Raw genomic sequence first — 18488 nt, 5'->3', positions numbered from 1 at the left:
AAGCCGAATGCTCACGAGCGACATCAGAACGACTCGAACGGTTGAAATTTGTTAGATTAGAATCATCCGTACATCAAACTGTTAGAACACTCGCGCAAGATAATTTATACAGAATAGTTAGGGGCAATATTAGGCACGATTACTGGACAGCTCCCAGTATCCTGTAAATAATTCTATTAAATAGTCAATCACATACAGTGTTTTTTCCCCCTTCGAACGAGGGTGATCCTTCGAACGAATTAATTCTTCGTTGACGCACACGTGCAAGCGCTAACAAAGCTAGAGCGATTTAGAACGCAAGCAGCAATATAACAATAATGATAAATAAAAAAATACATTAATATATTAATTATACATTAAATATATAATTTGTAATTTTATATATAATTTGTAATTTTATTGTATTTTTATATTTTATAATGTATAATTTTAATTATACATTAAAATACATTAATACAATAATAACAAACATTAATAACAAATGTATTTCGTAGAATATTAGTATCGTAATACTTTACTTTAATTCGCCGCATTTTATTGCTATTAATTAACAATTTGAATAATATATTTTTACATACTATATAAATATCGAATTTTCTTAATAACATAGAGTTTGAATTCTTGCATTTGATGCATTTAGTTCGAAGTTATAATTATTTTAAGTTAGTCGTCGCTCTTCGGGGCATTGTCAATTTCATTTACATCTTTTACAACTTTTCCACTACATTTCCAGTAATCATAAATGATTGTACTTTTATGATAATTTAGTATTAATAGAATGATGTCTTACTAGAATTTTAAGTGTCTAAAGGAATAGAAATTTCACATTTTATGACCATCCTTCTTTTTAGGAACTGCCTTTTGATAAATAGGTAAATAAAATCTCCAATATAATGATCAGTTAGCGAAACGTTAATATATACGTATTTACATCATTTAATTTACATCAAAAGTATTCTTTACATGTATATACAGCAGTAGAGGATGTGTTCTTTGTGTGCTGACTGACAGATTTTCAGCAGATGTTCGTTACAACTGCACAATACATTATAGCGGACAGCTGTACTCCAGCGAGATCCACTTGAAGCCGACTTTTCTGTGATTGGCTGGTAAGGTAGTGGTGGGGAGAACCTAAACGACGCTTGGTATATAACTGCGGATCTCTGTTGCTAAACGACAGTTCTGGGATATCTCTCAGATATAGCTGTTTCTTGTGTACAAGAAAAGTTTTCATCATGACTGGCCGTGGAAAGGGAGGAAAGGGATTGGGAAAAGGAGGAGCGAAGAGACACAGGAAGGTTCTTCGTGATAATATCCAAGGTATCACGAAGCCTGCTATTCGTCGTCTAGCAAGACGTGGTGGCGTAAAACGAATTTCGGGTTTGATCTATGAAGAAACCCGAGGTGTACTGAAGGTATTCCTTGAGAACGTAATTCGTGACGCTGTCACATATACTGAACACGCAAAAAGGAAAACTGTAACCGCAATGGACGTGGTTTACGCCCTGAAGCGTCAAGGAAGAACGCTCTACGGATTCGGTGGTTAAATTTCTACGGATTCCGCCTACTTAGTTTCATATAAAACGGCTCTTATAAGAGCCACAAAATATATGCGGATGAATGACTCTCGGAAACTATCATTGCTACTTTTTTACTATCGTTTGCATCAAATGTTTGTTGAACGTTTGAATATTTGTTGAAATTATTTAATATTGTTTAAGATCATAAAATGTACTTCAATTTGGTTTTATAGTTTTGTATTTGTATAATCGTAGTGTTAGTAGTAGTTGTATTGTAGTAGTAATATTTCTAACGTTAAATATGTGTAATACATGTATATGTATAGTTCAATGCAGAATCAAAATAAAACGCAAAATCATACAATGTTTTCAATTTATAATATTTCTAAGTGGCAATATAATATAATTATGCATGTTTCGTATTTTCTCTGTGCATTTCAATACTTTTTATGCAATATCGATTAAAGATATTGTTCAGAATAAATATTTAGAAAAGGGTATATTTAATATGCGCAGATTGTATTGGAAAAAATTTACGAATACAAATAAAGTAATTTTTATAGAGCTTATCTGATAAATCTTATTCCGTACAAATATATTTGTGATATTAGTTGAGTAGAGATGCGCTATGAAAAAATACTACATAAATTAGCGCGGTATAGGTAAGTATTTTAATTATAGTCTAATGTAAGTGTTTTGTTATGTGTATTCACAATAATCTTTTGACACCGTTTCAGTAATCAAGCTTTCTCTCAGTCTAACCTATTAAGCATTGTAAAATTTACACGTAGAAAGATGTCAACAGATCCAAAAGCTTTGGAAAAATCTAAATTTGTATTAAAAGATATGTATTTTGCTGGTGTTAATGCAGTTTCACCTAAAACTCTTATGCTAAATAAAGTCAAATTTAAAGATGGAATATTATACGTTGGAGACCAAAGTTTTGAACTTAAAGAAAATGTTTATTTAGTTGGTTTTGGCAAAGCTGTCATGGGTATGGCAGTAGTTCTTGAACATATGCTTGGCAGTTATTTGAAGAGAGGTGTAGTTAGTGTTCCCTCTGCATCGACAGACTCGATGTGGAAATCTGAAGACAAATCATATTTTCCTTTAATAGGAAGTGGTGTAGTAAAATATTACGAAGGTTCTGAACATAATCAGCCGGATGATAGATCTCTAGAAACAACACATGAAATTATAGACTTAGTCGAATCTCTTACAGAAAATGATACTTTAATTGTATTGATATCCGGTGGTGGTTCTGCATTGCTTTATATGCCAAGGCCAGTAATTGAATGTGAAGATAAATTATATGTTTGTAAAATGCTTCAAGCAGCTGGAGCTGATATAAAAGAGCTTAATATAGTGAGAAGTAAATTATCTATGGTGAAAGGTGGTGGTTTAGCTCGAATGGCCTATCCAGCTACAATTATCAGTTTAATATTATCTGATATTGTAGATGATCCTATAGAGTTAATTGCTAGTGGTCCAACGGTATACAATAGTAAAAGTCCAAAAGAGGTAATAGCTATATTGAAAAAATATAATTTATTTGAACGTGTAGATGGTGATGTGAAAAAACTTTTAACATCTAAGGAAAAATTTAAAGATAAGAAATTGCTAACTCAAAAGAAAAAACAATTCAAGCATGTAACTAATATTATTTTGGGAAATAATACAGTGGCGATTGAAGCAGCTTCTTTGCAAGCGTATCATCACAAGTTAACTCCAATAATATTAAGGCCCGATGTTGTAGGTAATGTACATGATATCAGTTTAGCATATGTTCATATAACAAGTTTGATATGTCTTGCATTGGATAAAGCTTTAGAAAAAGAAGAATTTTTTGAAAAAGTAAAAGATATACCCGTACTTTCTTTATCTGCTGCTAAAGTGGATGAAATTTATAACTTAATTGATAATGTGAGTGAAGAAGGAATAGTGTTGATTGGAGGTGGTGAACCAACAGTAGTAGTTAAAGGAAAAGGGAAAGGTGGTAGAAATCAAGAATTAGCGCTACATTTTTCATTAGACTGGTTGGCAAAAATTAAAGGTTATCCTCGATTTTCGGAATATGAAATAATAATGTTGAGCGCAGGAACAGATGGACAAGATGGTCCAACTGATGCAGCAGGTGCATTTGGCTATCCTGCTATTGGCCCACTGATACATGATGTATATGCAAGAGTAAAGTCTATAGCATCAAAAGTAATAATTAAAGAGGAGGAAAAGAAAGAAGCTCTTAGGAAAAAACTGGAAGAGCAAGAACAACTTAACATACAGCAGCAACGTAAAGATCTATGCAAAACGCAACAATTAAGTGGGTCTATAACAAATAAAAAGAAAGAAATAATAAAAACAATGGAAAAAGAAGTTAGGCCTAATAAAGAAATAGATGAAAATGATGAGGATAATGTAGTTCCATTCATACTTCGAACAATGGAAGTAGAGCGTATGTTACCTGAAAATACTTTAAATGAGAATGATTCATACAATTTATATTCTCGATTTAAGAGAGGTACAGATTTGTTTAAAACTGGTTTTACTGGTACGAATGTTATGGACTTACACTTCATCTACATAAAAAAACGTAAATGCGACTGTAAAATAGATTTTGGAAAAGAATTTTTCCAAAATACTTTAGATGTACATGACTTACATATTGATACCTCAACTATAGAAAGATATAAAAATTTGTATAAACGAGAACCTTTTCACTGGGATAAATTTTTGTCTAGACCATCGGCTGTGGCCGACGAAAAGATTGACCAACTTAATATAAAAATTATTGATGCTAATTTGACTGATCCATGTTGTCGCAAAGACAGAAAATTCCCGCTTAAAAATCTTTTGGAAGATAAAGATTTACCACTGTAACATATTTTGTAAAACAGGGAAATTTTCTACACTATATTAAAAATCTTATAAATTTAAATGAAAAGTTTTATTTTTTAAAGATATTTGTATACATTAGAACTTAAACATGAATAAATAATATATGCATGCAAATTATCATTAAAACTTTTTAAAGTACAAATAGTAATACTTATCACGCTGATTTTAATGCGATATACACAATAGATTTATCCGTTTAACTTCTTTCGTTAAATAAAATTAACCACCACATGTAACATACGTATATATGAATGTATATACAATTCACTTTTAATCGTCATTAACGCAATCAAAAACTTGATTAGTGAGATTCATTAACATCTGTTTACACTAAACAATGAGGTTAAAATAACTTATATTTAGATAAAAATTTAGAAATAAATTTTTATCTAACACACACACGCGCGCGCACGCTCGCACATATGTACGCATGCACGCACACGCTCGCACATACAATGCTCATTCTACATACATAATAGCAAGTGATTTGTACTACACAATTACCTTGTATTATTGTTGCGTATACATACACGATATTTAGTACAAAAATTCGTATTGTGCGCTAAAGATCCCAACTAAACAAATGATGTTTAACTAGCATATCACGCACGCCATCTTTCAGAGGTTGTGATTGTTCTTTTTTTGGTGGTAATTCCCAATCAGGATTTAAATTAAATGCAAATTGACTTAATATTCTTAATTCACATTTAATTTGTACCCAGCCAGGACTATTGATAAAACTCCACGGTTGGTACCTGTAAAATTAATAATACAATAAATACAATACATATAAATACATATAATAAATATATATAAATACAATACAATAAATAAAATAATTAATAATACAATAAATAATACAATAAAAAATGTAATAGAATTATAATAAACTATTATTATTTTGTTCAATATATATCTAGTACCATTTTTGTACAACTTCTACACACGAACATAAAACTTCAAGCCATAAATGTAACACTTGTTCATTTAATCCAAGACAAATAAGAGATCTTAATTTTACATCCATTTGAGCATGTGCATTATCGTGGGTTAAATTTACTGACTGAACGCATCGGTATAATAACTGAAATAAAATTGGTTAGGGTTAGGTTATAAATTTTGATCAAATAATCTATTGTGAAGATATAAATAGTACTACCTCTTCAGGCGTGAGAACTTTACCATCTTCATCCAGTCTATATGTCTTACATAATACTAATCTACTGTAAACTGAATTAAAGTCCTTTTCCACTTCTCTATTTGAAGCTTCTTCGATAAAAAGCCATGGATGACATGGACCACCTAAGAATGATGGTCTACGCATTCCATGTTCTAATACTGCCTTAATAGCGGGGCACAAAGTTCCCCTGACTAAATCAGTAACAGCTTCGCTAACTGCATCATCTCCAGCACACGTATATTGTTTACTTCTTTCATCTAATAATTCTACAAATTTTGCAGGAAACCATCCTCTTAATCCATTAAGTTCTCCCACCCAACAATGTTCATCTTTTTGACTTATAATTGTAATTATATCATTTTTTCGAAAACCTAATTCATCATCATCATGTCTTTCAAAATCTGTATAATGTGATCATAGAAATTGAAAGAGAAATGATCTTATTGTATATTAATATTACGTATAATTAGGAATATTTTCATAACTTAAATATATGTTAATGACATACCTAATAACGCCTTAGCTCTCCTTTTTCTAGTGCGTGAAACATTAACATAATTATCATGATCTTTTGCATGACTCTCCATACTATAATCTGCTATAAGCACAATATTGTTTAGTTTAGGGTCGACATTTATAAAATGTCTAGCAACTTGCAAAACAGCTTCTCTTAAATCAACCAATATTTCTAAAATATTTAGAACGTGTGATTTTCAATTTCTTTAAAACGTCACGTTTGTTTTATTCATGGCATCAATATACCTGTTTGTCGAATATTTTTTGACTTTGCATCATCTTCACTATCATAACTTCCAAACAAGAACGTTTGAAACATTGATTTATTTTTTTTCATTTGACGCCTTCAAGAAAATACAGACCATTATAACAGTTAGAAATAGGATGTTTATATCAGAAATTTAATTACAAATAAATATTTAATAAAAAACTTAATGAAAACATTTCGAACGATATAATTTTAAATTTATTATACCTATTGAGATGTTGTTTTGGTAAATTTGGTACAGCATCGGGATTACCCACTAAGCCACCTTGATCTGCCATTAAATATGCCAGGTGTCTACGTCTGTGAGTTTCAACCAAAACGTCTGTTAATGATCCACTTACTTCTAAAGACGTCTAAGAAAAGATGATAACTTTCGGTTATAGAAATTGGCTCATTACCTGTATAACAAATTTTAATAAGATTTGGAAAATGAGAACTTACTTTAAATAATAGATCAACATCGTCAATATCTCCGGGTATATCCGAAAGAGCATTAAATATTTGTGCAGAGTTTTCTAATTCCTTTAATTCATGTTCTAAAAAGATATTTAGTATTTTACACTTGTGAATATATTTACTATAAATATTATATACCTTTAATTTTTAACATTCCAAGTGTAACTTGAAACAAAACTATAGATCCATCAAAAAGAAACATATCCCATATACGGAGCAATATTTTCTTATGTACAACAGATGCAAATAAAGTTAGGAACCAATGTAAAGATATTAAACTTAATTCTATATCATGTTGGACTAAAACATGGTCGATATCAGGGAGATAATTAGCTACTAATGTACGAAGTACTCTTTGATCAGCTTGAATACCTGTGAAATGTTTTTAAAATTAAAATCCATTATGTTTTTACATAATTTATTACATGTTAGTAGTATATTACCTAATAACGTTGAAGAATAGTAAGATGCTGGCAATAAATCTTCCACTATTGTAGCCATCATCCAAAAAGCATCTTCTTCTTCTAATAATAATAAAAGAGAAGCTGCTATTGTTCCTGTACCTTGGCAATATCTTTGCAAAATAAATAGATTATACAATATATAAATAAGGATATTACAATACTATTTAATATTACATACAATATTATTCCATAAAAGTATCATTACCCAATATCAGGATATAGCCAAGCAAGAGCGCGCATAACACGTCTTAAACGTGGTATTCCTGTGCTATGAAGGTGGCTAAAGCATGCATTAGCAGGCATAATGCGTAAAAGATCCTTTTCAATCTGTTTATTAGTTACCAATGCGTCATTACTCGATGCTTTTACTATATCTTTATACATTATCTCAGAAGAACATTTTTTCTGAAGTGCTCCTGCAACATTGAATAAAGTAATTTATTTTGTATCTGTATATTATAAAATGTTAGGGATGGGGGAAGTTGTTGCGATGAAAAATTTGAACAGGGATGGGTGAAATCTTGTTACTCTTGTATTGTTTGGGACCTCAAAACATAATTAGGAACCAGACCAGATAATCGGACGCATTCGATTCAAGAACCTGATGTTCCTTACCTGACATTCTCATCCAAATTTGAGGTCTCAGAGAATGAGGTATACCACGATGAACCATATCTCGCAATTTATCTGTACGTGGCAACCTTCTATCCATATTTTGCCAAGAAAATTCAGCTACTTCTTTATTATGGCTGAATTCTAATAGAGCAACCCATTGTAGTCTAAATATAGAAGTATTTAAAGTTAGCTTTATTAATTTTATTAATTTGATAACTATTATTCATTTGATTTCTTCATACCTATGTTGGGGATCTTCAACAAATGGGATACCTAACAACTTTTTTGAACTTTGTTCTGGGCCATCTTCTTCTTCTACACGAAATCCGAATTCATCAAACCTAGCATAGATTATATTTGTATACATAAGAAAATTAATTATAATGTATTAAACTATCATGTGTTATAATAGTATTTTATACTAAAAAATTTGTTATAAGCACCTATATTCAGGTTGCGAATTGGGATCATCAGGTTGATTTAATTTAGCTAAAATATCTTGGGGCCACATGGATGGCGTTAAGGCAGAAAATGGACCTCCTGGTGCAGGAGATAAAATTTCGCCACATAATCCTGAAACTTCTACTTCAAATTCATCTTCAGAAGCAGCAGTTTCCAACTTTTTCTAAAGAGTAAAGATATTGTATAATTTCAAATGCACAATATGCTAACAGATGTGTAATCCGGTACTTGTTAATTTATGGTAAACTAAATATTACTTTACAAAAGCTCTTTATTTTTATAAATACCAAACTTTTAATAACTTTAATAAACTTTTATTTTATAAATAAAATAATCGAATGAAAAATTCATTAAAATCAAGTAGATAAAAATACTAACGTTATGGTCATCCTTTCCAACATAACCTTCATGATCACGAACATTAAATAACGATTTAGCAATATCCATTTTGTAGAACTTTTAGATATTTATTTATTGTTTTTTATATATTTGTTTACTTATTATTTTACATTATTTTATTTTAATGATATCATTATATTCCTCGTATTTAAAAAATATTAATCTATACACGACGTTGACGGTATTGACACTATTATTCTGCTATTATATTTATGTCGCCATCTAACGAACCTACTGATAATTAAACCGATAACACACCAATATAAATATTTAAATCTGCGCAATGACTTACAGATAGTAAATTTATCGTCTGTTACGTTTAAAACAATTTTTGTGGAGAACTTATATAATAATTGCTGAATGGTTGATTTACAATTATGTTATCTTATTATACATTTTCAGTAATCCTTTACAAATATTATACGTTATATATACATAATGTATTATTATCCGATGGATATTAAAAAGTATGTTCCAAATTGATAAAGAAAAGGTAACAAGTATTAAAAAATATTTATTCGTATTGTATAACAATTTAACATTACGAAGCAAAAAATTGATTACGTATCAAGTGTTTACTACAATATATATAGCTATGAATCAGAATGAAAATAAACGTAGCTCATTTCAACACATCACGTATTGTTTATTGTAATATTCTACATAGTACATTTATCAAGTTACGTTTTAATTTTCTTATTATGTAAGAACGATTCCTACTAAGAAGACAAATTAATTACACGTAACTAATTGAAGTTGCACATAAATATGTGTAAGAATTAACATTATGTTGTTTTAAACGCGATGCCATAATTCCGGTATACAGGAGCTTGCAATTAACGTGTATCAGCAGGTGTGCTATAGTATATGGAAGAAGCGGGAAAAGTATCTCGACCAGAATCTAGGGTTTTTCGTTAGCATTCACGGTATCGAGCTGCGAATTGGACTTTACCGCCGACATTATACATAGAAAATGAATCCGATTGGGCAGCGTGGCACGAAGGCCACATCCGGCAGCAGCACTGCAGTATTGGTCGATCCCGCTTCAGTAACACCGAAGTTGGTCGAATTTCCTATATATTATTGATAAATAGCTCGCGTTACTCGTGTGACTTTTACCATAAAATCAACGTCGGTGTCCGTAATTAAGGAAGGAAACTCTCGGTTCACCGGAAACGTCGTATATACCAATAACCAAGAAGAGACGCAGAAACGGTTAGGGAGTAAGCGCGTTAATTCTAACAAGAGAATCATCGTAAGGGATTATCGTGCATTGGGTGTGACGGACATTTATATATCCGAACGCGAGTTGCATGAAAGTCGTGCCGTGTTGCGTGAAGTGTTGAAGGAACGCTCGATTATTCGTGGATCTCGATGGGTGTATGTGCGATTATGTCGAGCGCCACCGAACCGAGGTGAGCGCTATAGAAGGGGAAACTGGCCAAAAGAAGCTGCCTTCGAATCTGTTTTTTGCTCCGCCATTGTACGCTACGAGAGTACCGCGAAGGAAGCCGCTTGCCTCATTTTCCCCGTGTTTTTATCTTCAATTACATTTTAACGTACCGAACGTTAGCTCGACCGTGTAAACGCGCCTACGTCCGCGTTTAACGCACCGTCTCGTGGTTACGCTATTCACGAGGCGAAGCACGTTAGTGTCTTCTATCTTTCTCTGTTTCGTGTTTTCTATCTCGCTCTAACTTTTTCCCTTGCTCTCTCTCTCTCTGACACACGCACACACGCACACACGTGCGCGCGCGCAAGCACGCACGCACATACACGTACATTTCTCATTTTCTTTCTCACTCTCTTTCCCTTTCCCTCTGGTGTATATAATACCTCTCGATGCCTTCGACATCTCTGCGGAAGTCGTATGTGTAAAGGTTTTTCGCGTACGTGGACATCGGTGAATACGCGAAGTGATTCGTATAATAGCAGTGTCTTTTGCCGGGGATACAAATCTTGCGCGTCATTATGCAATAGACGACGTACAACTGACGAGAAAGAACTGCCTCCTCTGTTGAGGACGAGGACGGCGGTGGTGTTGTGCGGCATGTTTTTATCTTTGTTTTCCAATTCCGTGCCACGACGAGGAAACGCTGCCGCTACTGCCGCCACCGCCGCCGCCACCGCTGCTGCTGCTGCTGTTGCTGCTGCTGCTGCTGTTGCTGCTGCTGCTGCTACTACTACTACTACTACTATTGCTGCTGCTGCTACTATTGCTGCTACTACTACTACTGCTGCTGTTGTTTTCTATATTTTGCGACGAGTAATCACGTGGGAATGCGTCAAACGATGCAAGCATATCTGTTATTAATCTCCACGACATGTATACTTGGTAGTGATATCTAGTGTAATTATGTGCAACACTCCGTATCATAGTGCTGACCGGAAATTTCTACCTTCGATTAAGCTTCCTTCCTACCTCCTTAATCACTTCTATTCAACGTTCTATCCTTCGTTATTTCGTCAAACAACACAGTGTTCGGGACTTTCTTTCACAAACGCGTAGCAGCGTTTTGTTTCATCGCATTCCAATTTCTTAATAACGCGTTGATATCGTTATTCGCCGGCAGCCGCTTACCGTCTCAGCTTACTCTACGTTCGAAGTTCACCGCTCGAATACTGTGATCCGACATATATTGGAACATATATCTTCGTGGGAAGAACGATCTTGCTTTTCTGACGTTCCTCTTCGCTTACTCCGCGTGTTTGGATGTTGCAACACCGAGGAGTATCGGTTTGAAGAATCTGCGATTTTCAACGGGCTTCCTTCCTATTCTGCGAGCGAAGAGTACAAGGTAAGAGGAATTTGTATGTTTTACTTGCTTCTTTATTAAATTAAGTATCGGTGGCCTTTCCATCTCGCTTTCAATATTTCGAAATAAAAATTGTTTCACGTGATGCTGATTACTAGTACATATACTAATTAATTATGCATTAAAATTGCTTCTATTTTAAGGTATTCGTGATACTAACTACTAATGACTTGTTTATTTATGCATTTTTTATTTGATGTTTTTTATTAAACGTTTGGCAAATGACAGCTAGCTTGTACCTTATGAACATATGAATGCTGAAAAGGAAATTAAATAGTGTAATTTGCGATTTATATAATAACGTAGTATTTTGTTAGATACAAATACATTTGTTATGTATACTATTAATTTATTCAATGTATGCTATTTGCATTTAGGTAAATGCATTTGCATTTAGTCTTAATTCTTGTAAATATACTTCCTTAGATGTATTATAATGAGTATCTTAATGTTAATAACGGAGAGCCAAAGTAATTGTTACATATATATATATATATATATACATATATATATATATATAATCTTAATCTAAATAATAATATATATAATCTTATAAATATTTATTTTTGTATATTTATTTGCAGATTAAGGTTATGAGTTGGTCCAAAACACGCAAATGAAACATAGAAATGAAGAAATTAAACAGGATGGAGATTACTGTTGAAACAACATAATATTAAATGTGGAATGAATGAAGAAAGAGTACGAGGTTCAAAAGGAAAATAAAACAGAAGAAAGAAATTATTCCAAAGCATAACAATAGTTAATACAAGTGCAGGACAATAAATCAGTAATGGATGAATGGGAGTGAGAACAGCACATGTGAAGTGTAGGTGTGGGTGCGTACGCACGTGGGAGCCTCTGGATGTCGAGGCCGCAGCACTGGCAGTGTCAGTGGCAGTGATGGCCCCTGCTCTGACGGAAGGTGGTCCTCAAAAGCCTGAAAATTTGCTCCCTTCCCTTCCAGCTGGTGGATTTCTTTCCCCAGAGCAGGCTACACAGTTGTGCCAGAATCGTGAAATTCTGGCGAAATTTGTTGTTTCTGCAAACGTCCAACCATCAAAGATTGATGAACAGTGCTTACATGGTATATCCAAAGACCTCATTCGTGATGTCATCAACTCGAAATATGCCAATGATCTTGATAGTTTGTCTACATTTACGCACGGATCTGACTTGATTACAAAGAAGGCATTAATAAAACAGGACTGTGAACAGCTGGACATTACGGGCAGTCCAGGGAAAAAGGTGACTGATACTATAATGAACGACCCATCTATGGGTGATCAAGCGGACAATATGGGTTTTTTGAAATCAAGCGCAGATTTGCCTTTGGTGGGCTCAGAAACAGTAGGAGATAATAAAAGTCTGGATGTGGATCAAATAATGGCCTTTGGTACAGATATAACTGCGGATAATGAACAATGTAACATGAGCAATGTTGGTGATATTGGACAGAATGTTGAGGAGATTTTACAAGTTATTAAATCTATTGAAGGTGTGGAAAATGCAGAAAATATATCTACAGGTAGTAATGAACCAGCGCAAAGCACTGTGGATGGAGTTGAAATGTTTTCTATGCCTGAAGAAGGATTTCCTTCCTTTGAAAGAGATTTACTTGATGTTGATGTTATGAGTATTTGCAATATTGCTGATGCAGTGGACCAACAGAAAGTCAACACCTTAAAGTTACAGCAAGATATTGTTGCCCAAAAACAACACGAGAGTGAAAGGAAATGTGCATTTTTATTAAGAAGACTGAGGAAGCTTCAAGCAAGAATAATAGGCAGGCATGTTGCTGAAGAAAACACTGGAGTTCTTGAGCTTGCTCATCATGGAGTGAAAAAATATCTTTTTCAAGAATTGGTTAATATCAGTTCTAAGTCTAATGTTAAAAACTTTCCTGAGATTAGTAGTAGTTTGAGTTCATTTTTGCAAAAAATTGAGAAAATGTGTGTTGCCCAGAGCAATAGTGTGAATCGTCAGCGATTGTGTTGCCGTTATTTTGGTGATGGATCGCGTGACAATTTGGGTAGTACTTCTGGTAATAATAGCAACCGTCAGTCAGTGTTTGGTACACCTCAAGTTAAAGTTAGAGGCGAAGAAGTAGAAAGTGTGGCAGGACCTTTAGCCTCGCAATTACATATTGTGGAATCTAATCTTGACTCTGATTGTACTGCATCAAGTAGTGGTGGAGAAAGTTGTGATGAAATGCAGTCATTTAACAATCCACATCAACAAAGAATATCTATGTAAGTTTTAATTTCTTTTATAAAAAAAAATCCATGTTTAGATTTGGGACCATTCTATTTTCTCTATAGTTTTAATAGAATGGAATCTGTGAATTTAAAATAATTTTGTTCATTTTATTTCCTAGAGTAATTTTGTAATGCAAAATTTAGTACTGTTATCTTAGTATTCCTTTAAACTTCTTTGTTTATAACACGTATTTGAGTTTATAAAAAACTGGAAACCGAACAATATTTTGGGCCGGTTTAGATAAATTTTATTTGACTATTATGTTGCTTAGTATGACGAGTTTATGTACATTACTACTAAAGATAATTATTAAATGTAGTAGAAATAAATAGATAATAAACAAAAACAAAACAATAGGTATATGTTATTTCAATATTTATGGTAACATTTCAAATATTTTCGATACATACAACTGCACTGACTGCAAATTAATTGATAAAATATTTTTAAACAAAATATCGATTGTTACTTTGTCGGTTAGTATTTCTTTACTAATTTATTTCTTATGTTTTTATATAATACTTGTAGATCAAAACGGGCAGCATGGAGGTATGCTCAAGATCGTGCAGGTGTAGCAGCAAGATGGACGTGGCTGCAAGCACAAATATCGGATTTGGAATATAGGATTAGACAGCATAATGAATTGCAACGGCATATTAGAGCTAACAAGGGTTTAGTGATACTTGATAATGCAGAAACAGTGAATGGGTATAGTGGTGTTTTACCAGGTTCTACAGGGCGTTATAATTCACCAGAAGGTGAATTACCTGCTAGTAGGACTCGGCCGTTTGTCTGGAGTTTTTACAGGAAGAGGAAATTATTACAACTAGATAAGTTACATGAAGTCTCAAAACGTGCTGCGAAAGCATCAACTGTAAGATGCAACTGCGATCGTGTATTACCACCATGTGCTTTATGCACTGGAAGATTAGATCCGATGCAGCCGCAAGAACCAATTGAACAAATGTCTGTACAAGAAAGGGTTGCACTTGTGGATCCTAGTTTTCATCCTGTTTTGTCATTTCCTGATGGTAAAACATTATTTCTGTATATGTACATACCTTGATAAGAAGATATAATTTGTTATGATGTGTAGCATAAGGTTTTTGAGAATCTACATTAATCTATGTAACCTTTTGCTGTGCAGAAATCACACAGGGAACTCATCTTGATGCTATCATGAAAACAGTGGAATGGCAACAAAAAATGTTAAGGGGAAATTTACGGATCACACGTTTAAAAGATAAAGATACCAATGAAAGGAGAAATAAGAAACTTCCAGGGCACAGAGCAAAATATGCAGCTCGGTTAAAAAAATCATCCTCAAGTATTCTTACCGCAAGTATGTAACATGTTGCATCATACAATCATGTAGTAAAGAATTCTTTTTTAGTCTTTTTAATCTTTGTTTGTTGATATTCTTTATGTAGGAATTAAGAAGAAAATGCTAAAAGGAAAAAGAAACAGGCTTGGTCATGATAGAAGCGTTCATGGTTTAAGTAGGAAGAGGGTACAGAAACTGACAACTGAAGATGATGATGATATTAGTGCACTTTCCAGCTCTAGTAAGCATTCATCTCCAGTGCCTTCTCCTTTACATCACACTATTGCTTCTACTACAGAGAAGAACATAGTTAAAGAAAAGAATTCTCATGGGTCAGTATTATTAATTACATTTATTAAAAAAATATACATTAAACATATAATTAAAATTGTTAAAATTTTTTCTGCTTCAGACGATTGAGGCAAAATTCGTACGATATAGATAATATAGTTATACCATATAGTGTAGCTGCTTCAACTAGGCTTGAAAAGTTACAATACAAAGAAATATTAACACCAAAGTAAGTAACATTTTATCGAATACATTTTTGTATCTCAAGTTGGTAGTTATTGATATTACACTATGTTTTTTTTTTTCTCCAAGGTGGAGGTTATGCGAAGAGCCTTCAAAGTTGGATATTAAAAATGGTGTTATGCATAGGCCTAGTCAAGACAGTGATGTAAGTACATTTAATTACAGAAGTATAAAATTTTAAATAATTTTACACCAGTGAGATTAAATGTATCTATACATTATCTTTAGTTCGAAGATATGTCAGACGAAACTATAGCTTTAAGACATGAACGAAGCGAACGAGAAGAAAACAAACGTTTTATGACGTATATGAATATGCCACATCAGTCTCGTATTCGACATAATCGTAGGACAGATAGTCGAGCAGATAGTGGTGCGAATACACCAGGTAATTGTACATTATAATTTACTTAACACGTTGGCGCCGGCGCGACCCATCTGCAGGTCGCACGTGTCCGCCCCGAGGAGCGGCTACGGGTCACACATGTATTTCACAAAATGGATAGTGACCCAGCGCCGCCCTACGAAGCAGACAGTGAATTCGGGCGCCGCCCCACGGAGAAAACCATGAATATCGGCACCGGCGTCAACGTGTTAATTTAAATATCGAAATTAAAATATTGAAATTACCTACAATTAATCTTCTCGTGTTCAGATAATTTATAAATTATTTCTCAATCGTTAGATCCTATGTCTCCACACGCAAGTGATTTTGGTGGAGACATGATGTCACCAATTACGTCACCTCCTGCAACTCCACAAGTTCAAGAATCAGAACATCAACATAACTCTGATAATTTGCATCGAACATCTGCTTTGCAAAATGCTTTACGGCGTCGTACTGCGCCTATGTTAAGAGTGGGGAAAGACGACACTGGTACTTCGGTAAATGAAGATGAAAATGAGGTATTATTTTTTGATCTGATTAAAGTACGTTTTTAAATATAAAACAGAATATTTAAAAAAAATTGTATACTGTTTTTCGTTAGATTTTGCCGTATGAACCAAGGATATTTCCATTATCCGAAGAAGTATATGACAAAATGCTGGAAGTGATGCCAGATGGGCATTGGCAAGCTTCTTCAGCATCTCTTTGTTCCCGTGATGAAGAAAAAGCGGACGATGTACGTACACTGTGTTTGTATTAAATATTTGAGTGTTAATTATCAGAACTTTTTATTATGAAAGAAATATCTGAATGCTCGTACTGATTATTAATATAAACTTTGAGCCAACTTTCATGGCTCCTCGAGGCTATCCCTGGTAAGCAGTGTCATTTGATGCTTCCTATTTTAAATACAATTGATTTTATTTTTATCGCATATTTCAGATTTTAGTAATATTTAAGAGAGACTGCATTGCGTTTACATGAGTTTTATAAGCATTAGAATATTTTGACGAATTAGCCTGCTGATTGTTTTTTTCAGCTCTTACAAGCTTGTACATTTAAATATAGTTTTTGTAATATATGCAGAATAACCGTTGGAAAAAATAGTTTTTCATAACTATTTAGGTAGACGTTAATATTTCGTTTCTAGGATGGGGAAATGGATTCTCCAGAATCAGATTCGACAGAATCAGCTTGTTGTGACGTAGAAGGTGAGGATCCCAATGATCCTGAATGGACAGTAGCTGACGATAGGGATACTGAAAAGGAACGAATACGTCCAACGGCTAAAAGATAGGATAAAGTCTTTAATACATACAGTATGTCTACGTCGTCGTTACTATATGCAGAAGCTACCTGTCAATTGTTATATATACCTGTCGGTCATGTAACATGCACCTTAAGTTAATGGTATTATGAATCTGTAAAGTGTATTATAAATATAAATTTTATAACTTCATTCTGCTTAAATTAATGGGAAACCTTAATAATTGCTTTTTAAGTATTGCTATTTCGGCCAAAGCATTAGAATTGTACGGGACTACCATCCTTTTATTTAGAATAAGGATATTGTTATATTTTTCTTTCATTGTTATAACCGATAATATAGGACATAGTCGTTCAACAGTTAGAATCTCATATGACCAGAAATAGACGATTTTATATTAAAAAAAAAGACAAAAATAAAAAAAGTGTATTTATATTATAATCAAATTCTTACGTTAAATAAAAGTGCCAACTAAAATGTTCTGTAGCATTATCTTTCGATGTTGCATATTTTTTCTAGTTACGACGAAGCGATGTTCATTGTACAATAATTGCATCCATTCGACAAAAATTCAACTACTACGAACACACATAATAATGTATTGTATATATGTCTATATTGTGTACATCGTTATATTTCTATATTTGACTTCTCTTATGTTGTTTATCATTTCTTCAAGTGATTTCATAATTTTTGCATCTCATATAACAGTCAAAATCAGTTTACCTATTAAATTTTAAAAGGACATGTATATGATCATTTACAGTTAATTTATGTATTTTACGTGATTTTGTGTTATCTACAGGTAAGAAGATGGAACTACAGAAGGTTGATATATTTATTAAATTTTAGTTTTTATAAAGAAATGAAGTACTAAAAGTAAACGACGTATAATATTTTGTTATCAAGAAACAATTGTACCCTGTATTTTGACTGTTATGTTCTTATTTATAATTTATAAAGCATGAATTCATGTTTAAGTTACATGTTCAAAATCTTACGTCACTGTGATTTCATAATTTTTTAATAATCTGTGATATTATATGTAATTTCTCTCTTATTACATATTTTATATTTAGTCAAACGTACTACCTATATTTAAAAGTCATGCGCTTAGATTTTGTA

General features: G+C 33.0%; 4 protein-coding genes across 5 annotated transcripts; 3 read left to right on the top strand and 1 right to left on the bottom strand.

Moving 5' to 3' along the window:
- The first annotated feature begins 1161 nt into the window (after positions 1-1161).
- On the top strand, positions 1162-1607 carry LOC138182020 (histone H4). Its single transcript, XM_069117482.1, has one exon. It carries the CDS (start codon positions 1236-1238, stop codon positions 1545-1547), a length of 312 nt encoding a protein of 103 aa, XP_068973583.1. The 5' UTR covers positions 1162-1235; the 3' UTR covers positions 1548-1607.
- A 323-nt stretch (positions 1608-1930) lies between these two features.
- On the top strand, positions 1931-4476 carry LOC138182005 (glycerate kinase). The gene is made up of 2 exons (XM_069117458.1): positions 1931-2182; positions 2258-4476. Exons 1-2 carry the CDS (start codon positions 2142-2144, stop codon positions 4395-4397), a joined length of 2181 nt encoding a protein of 726 aa, XP_068973559.1. The 5' UTR covers positions 1931-2141; the 3' UTR covers positions 4398-4476.
- A 501-nt stretch (positions 4477-4977) lies between these two features.
- LOC138181998 (small G protein signaling modulator 3 homolog) lies at positions 4978-9067 on the bottom strand. Its single transcript, XM_069117445.1, has 14 exons — positions 8755-9067; positions 8358-8539; positions 8157-8255; positions 7915-8078; positions 7505-7715; positions 7279-7409; positions 6974-7207; positions 6821-6915; positions 6587-6732; positions 6358-6455; positions 6104-6283; positions 5575-5996; positions 5339-5499; positions 4978-5170 (listed from the first exon to the last, which is right to left on the bottom strand). The coding sequence occupies exons 1-14, from the start codon at positions 8821-8823 to the stop codon at positions 4978-4980; spliced, it is 2385 nt and encodes a 794-aa protein (XP_068973546.1). The 5' UTR covers positions 8824-9067.
- A 708-nt stretch (positions 9068-9775) lies between these two features.
- nsl1 (non-specific lethal 1) lies at positions 9776-17555 on the top strand. 2 transcript variants are annotated; one of them, XM_069117422.1, is made up of 12 exons: positions 9777-10190; positions 11349-11573; positions 12176-13843; positions 14379-14881; positions 14998-15192; positions 15281-15506; positions 15587-15694; positions 15778-15853; positions 15937-16096; positions 16394-16614; positions 16698-16832; positions 17247-17555. In XM_069117422.1, the coding sequence occupies exons 3-12, from the start codon at positions 12393-12395 to the stop codon at positions 17391-17393; spliced, it is 3222 nt and encodes a 1073-aa protein (XP_068973523.1). In that variant the 5' UTR covers positions 9777-10190; positions 11349-11573; positions 12176-12392; the 3' UTR covers positions 17394-17555. The 2 variants fall into 2 exon arrangements, with proteins under 2 accessions (XP_068973532.1, XP_068973523.1); XM_069117431.1 differs by having other exon boundaries at positions 9776-11573; positions 17226-17367.
- Positions 17556-18488: the final 933 nt, after the last annotated feature.

The sequence above is a fragment of the Bombus flavifrons genome, chromosome 1, assembly GCF_040668555.2.
Source record: "Bombus flavifrons isolate JBK064 chromosome 1, iyBomFlav1_principal, whole genome shotgun sequence".
In the NCBI taxonomy this organism is placed as follows: Eukaryota; Metazoa; Arthropoda; class Insecta; order Hymenoptera; family Apidae; genus Bombus; species Bombus flavifrons.
The sequence above is the reverse complement of the archived record's forward strand: the minus strand, read 5'-3'. Positions and strand labels throughout refer to the sequence as shown.

Coding starts and splice junctions, on each gene's coding strand:
- LOC138182020 (XM_069117482.1), top strand. CDS start 1,236: ATGACTGGCCGTGGAAAGGGAGGAAAGGGATTGGGAAAAGGAGGAGCG.
- LOC138182005 (XM_069117458.1), top strand. CDS start 2,142: ATGCGCTATGAAAAAATACTACATAAATTAGCGCGGTATAG. Junction 2,183..2,257: donor CATAAATTAGCGCGGTATAG/GTAAGTATTTTA, acceptor ACACCGTTTCAG/TAATCAAGCTTTCTCTCAGT.
- LOC138181998 (XM_069117445.1), bottom strand. CDS start 8,823: ATGGATATTGCTAAATCGTTATTTAATGTTCGTGATCATGAAGGTTAT. Junction 6,284..6,357: donor AAAAAATATTCGACAAACAG/GTATATTGATGC, acceptor TAAATATTTTAG/AAATATTGGTTGATTTAAGA. Junction 5,500..5,574: donor AAGTTCTCACGCCTGAAGAG/GTAGTACTATTT, acceptor ATTTTATTTCAG/TTATTATACCGATGCGTTCA.
- nsl1 (XM_069117422.1), top strand. CDS start 12,393: ATGGGAGTGAGAACAGCACATGTGAAGTGTAGGTGTGGGTGCGTACGC. Junction 13,844..14,378: donor CATCAACAAAGAATATCTAT/GTAAGTTTTAAT, acceptor TAATACTTGTAG/ATCAAAACGGGCAGCATGGA. Junction 16,615..16,697: donor TAAATGAAGATGAAAATGAG/GTATTATTTTTT, acceptor GTTTTTCGTTAG/ATTTTGCCGTATGAACCAAG.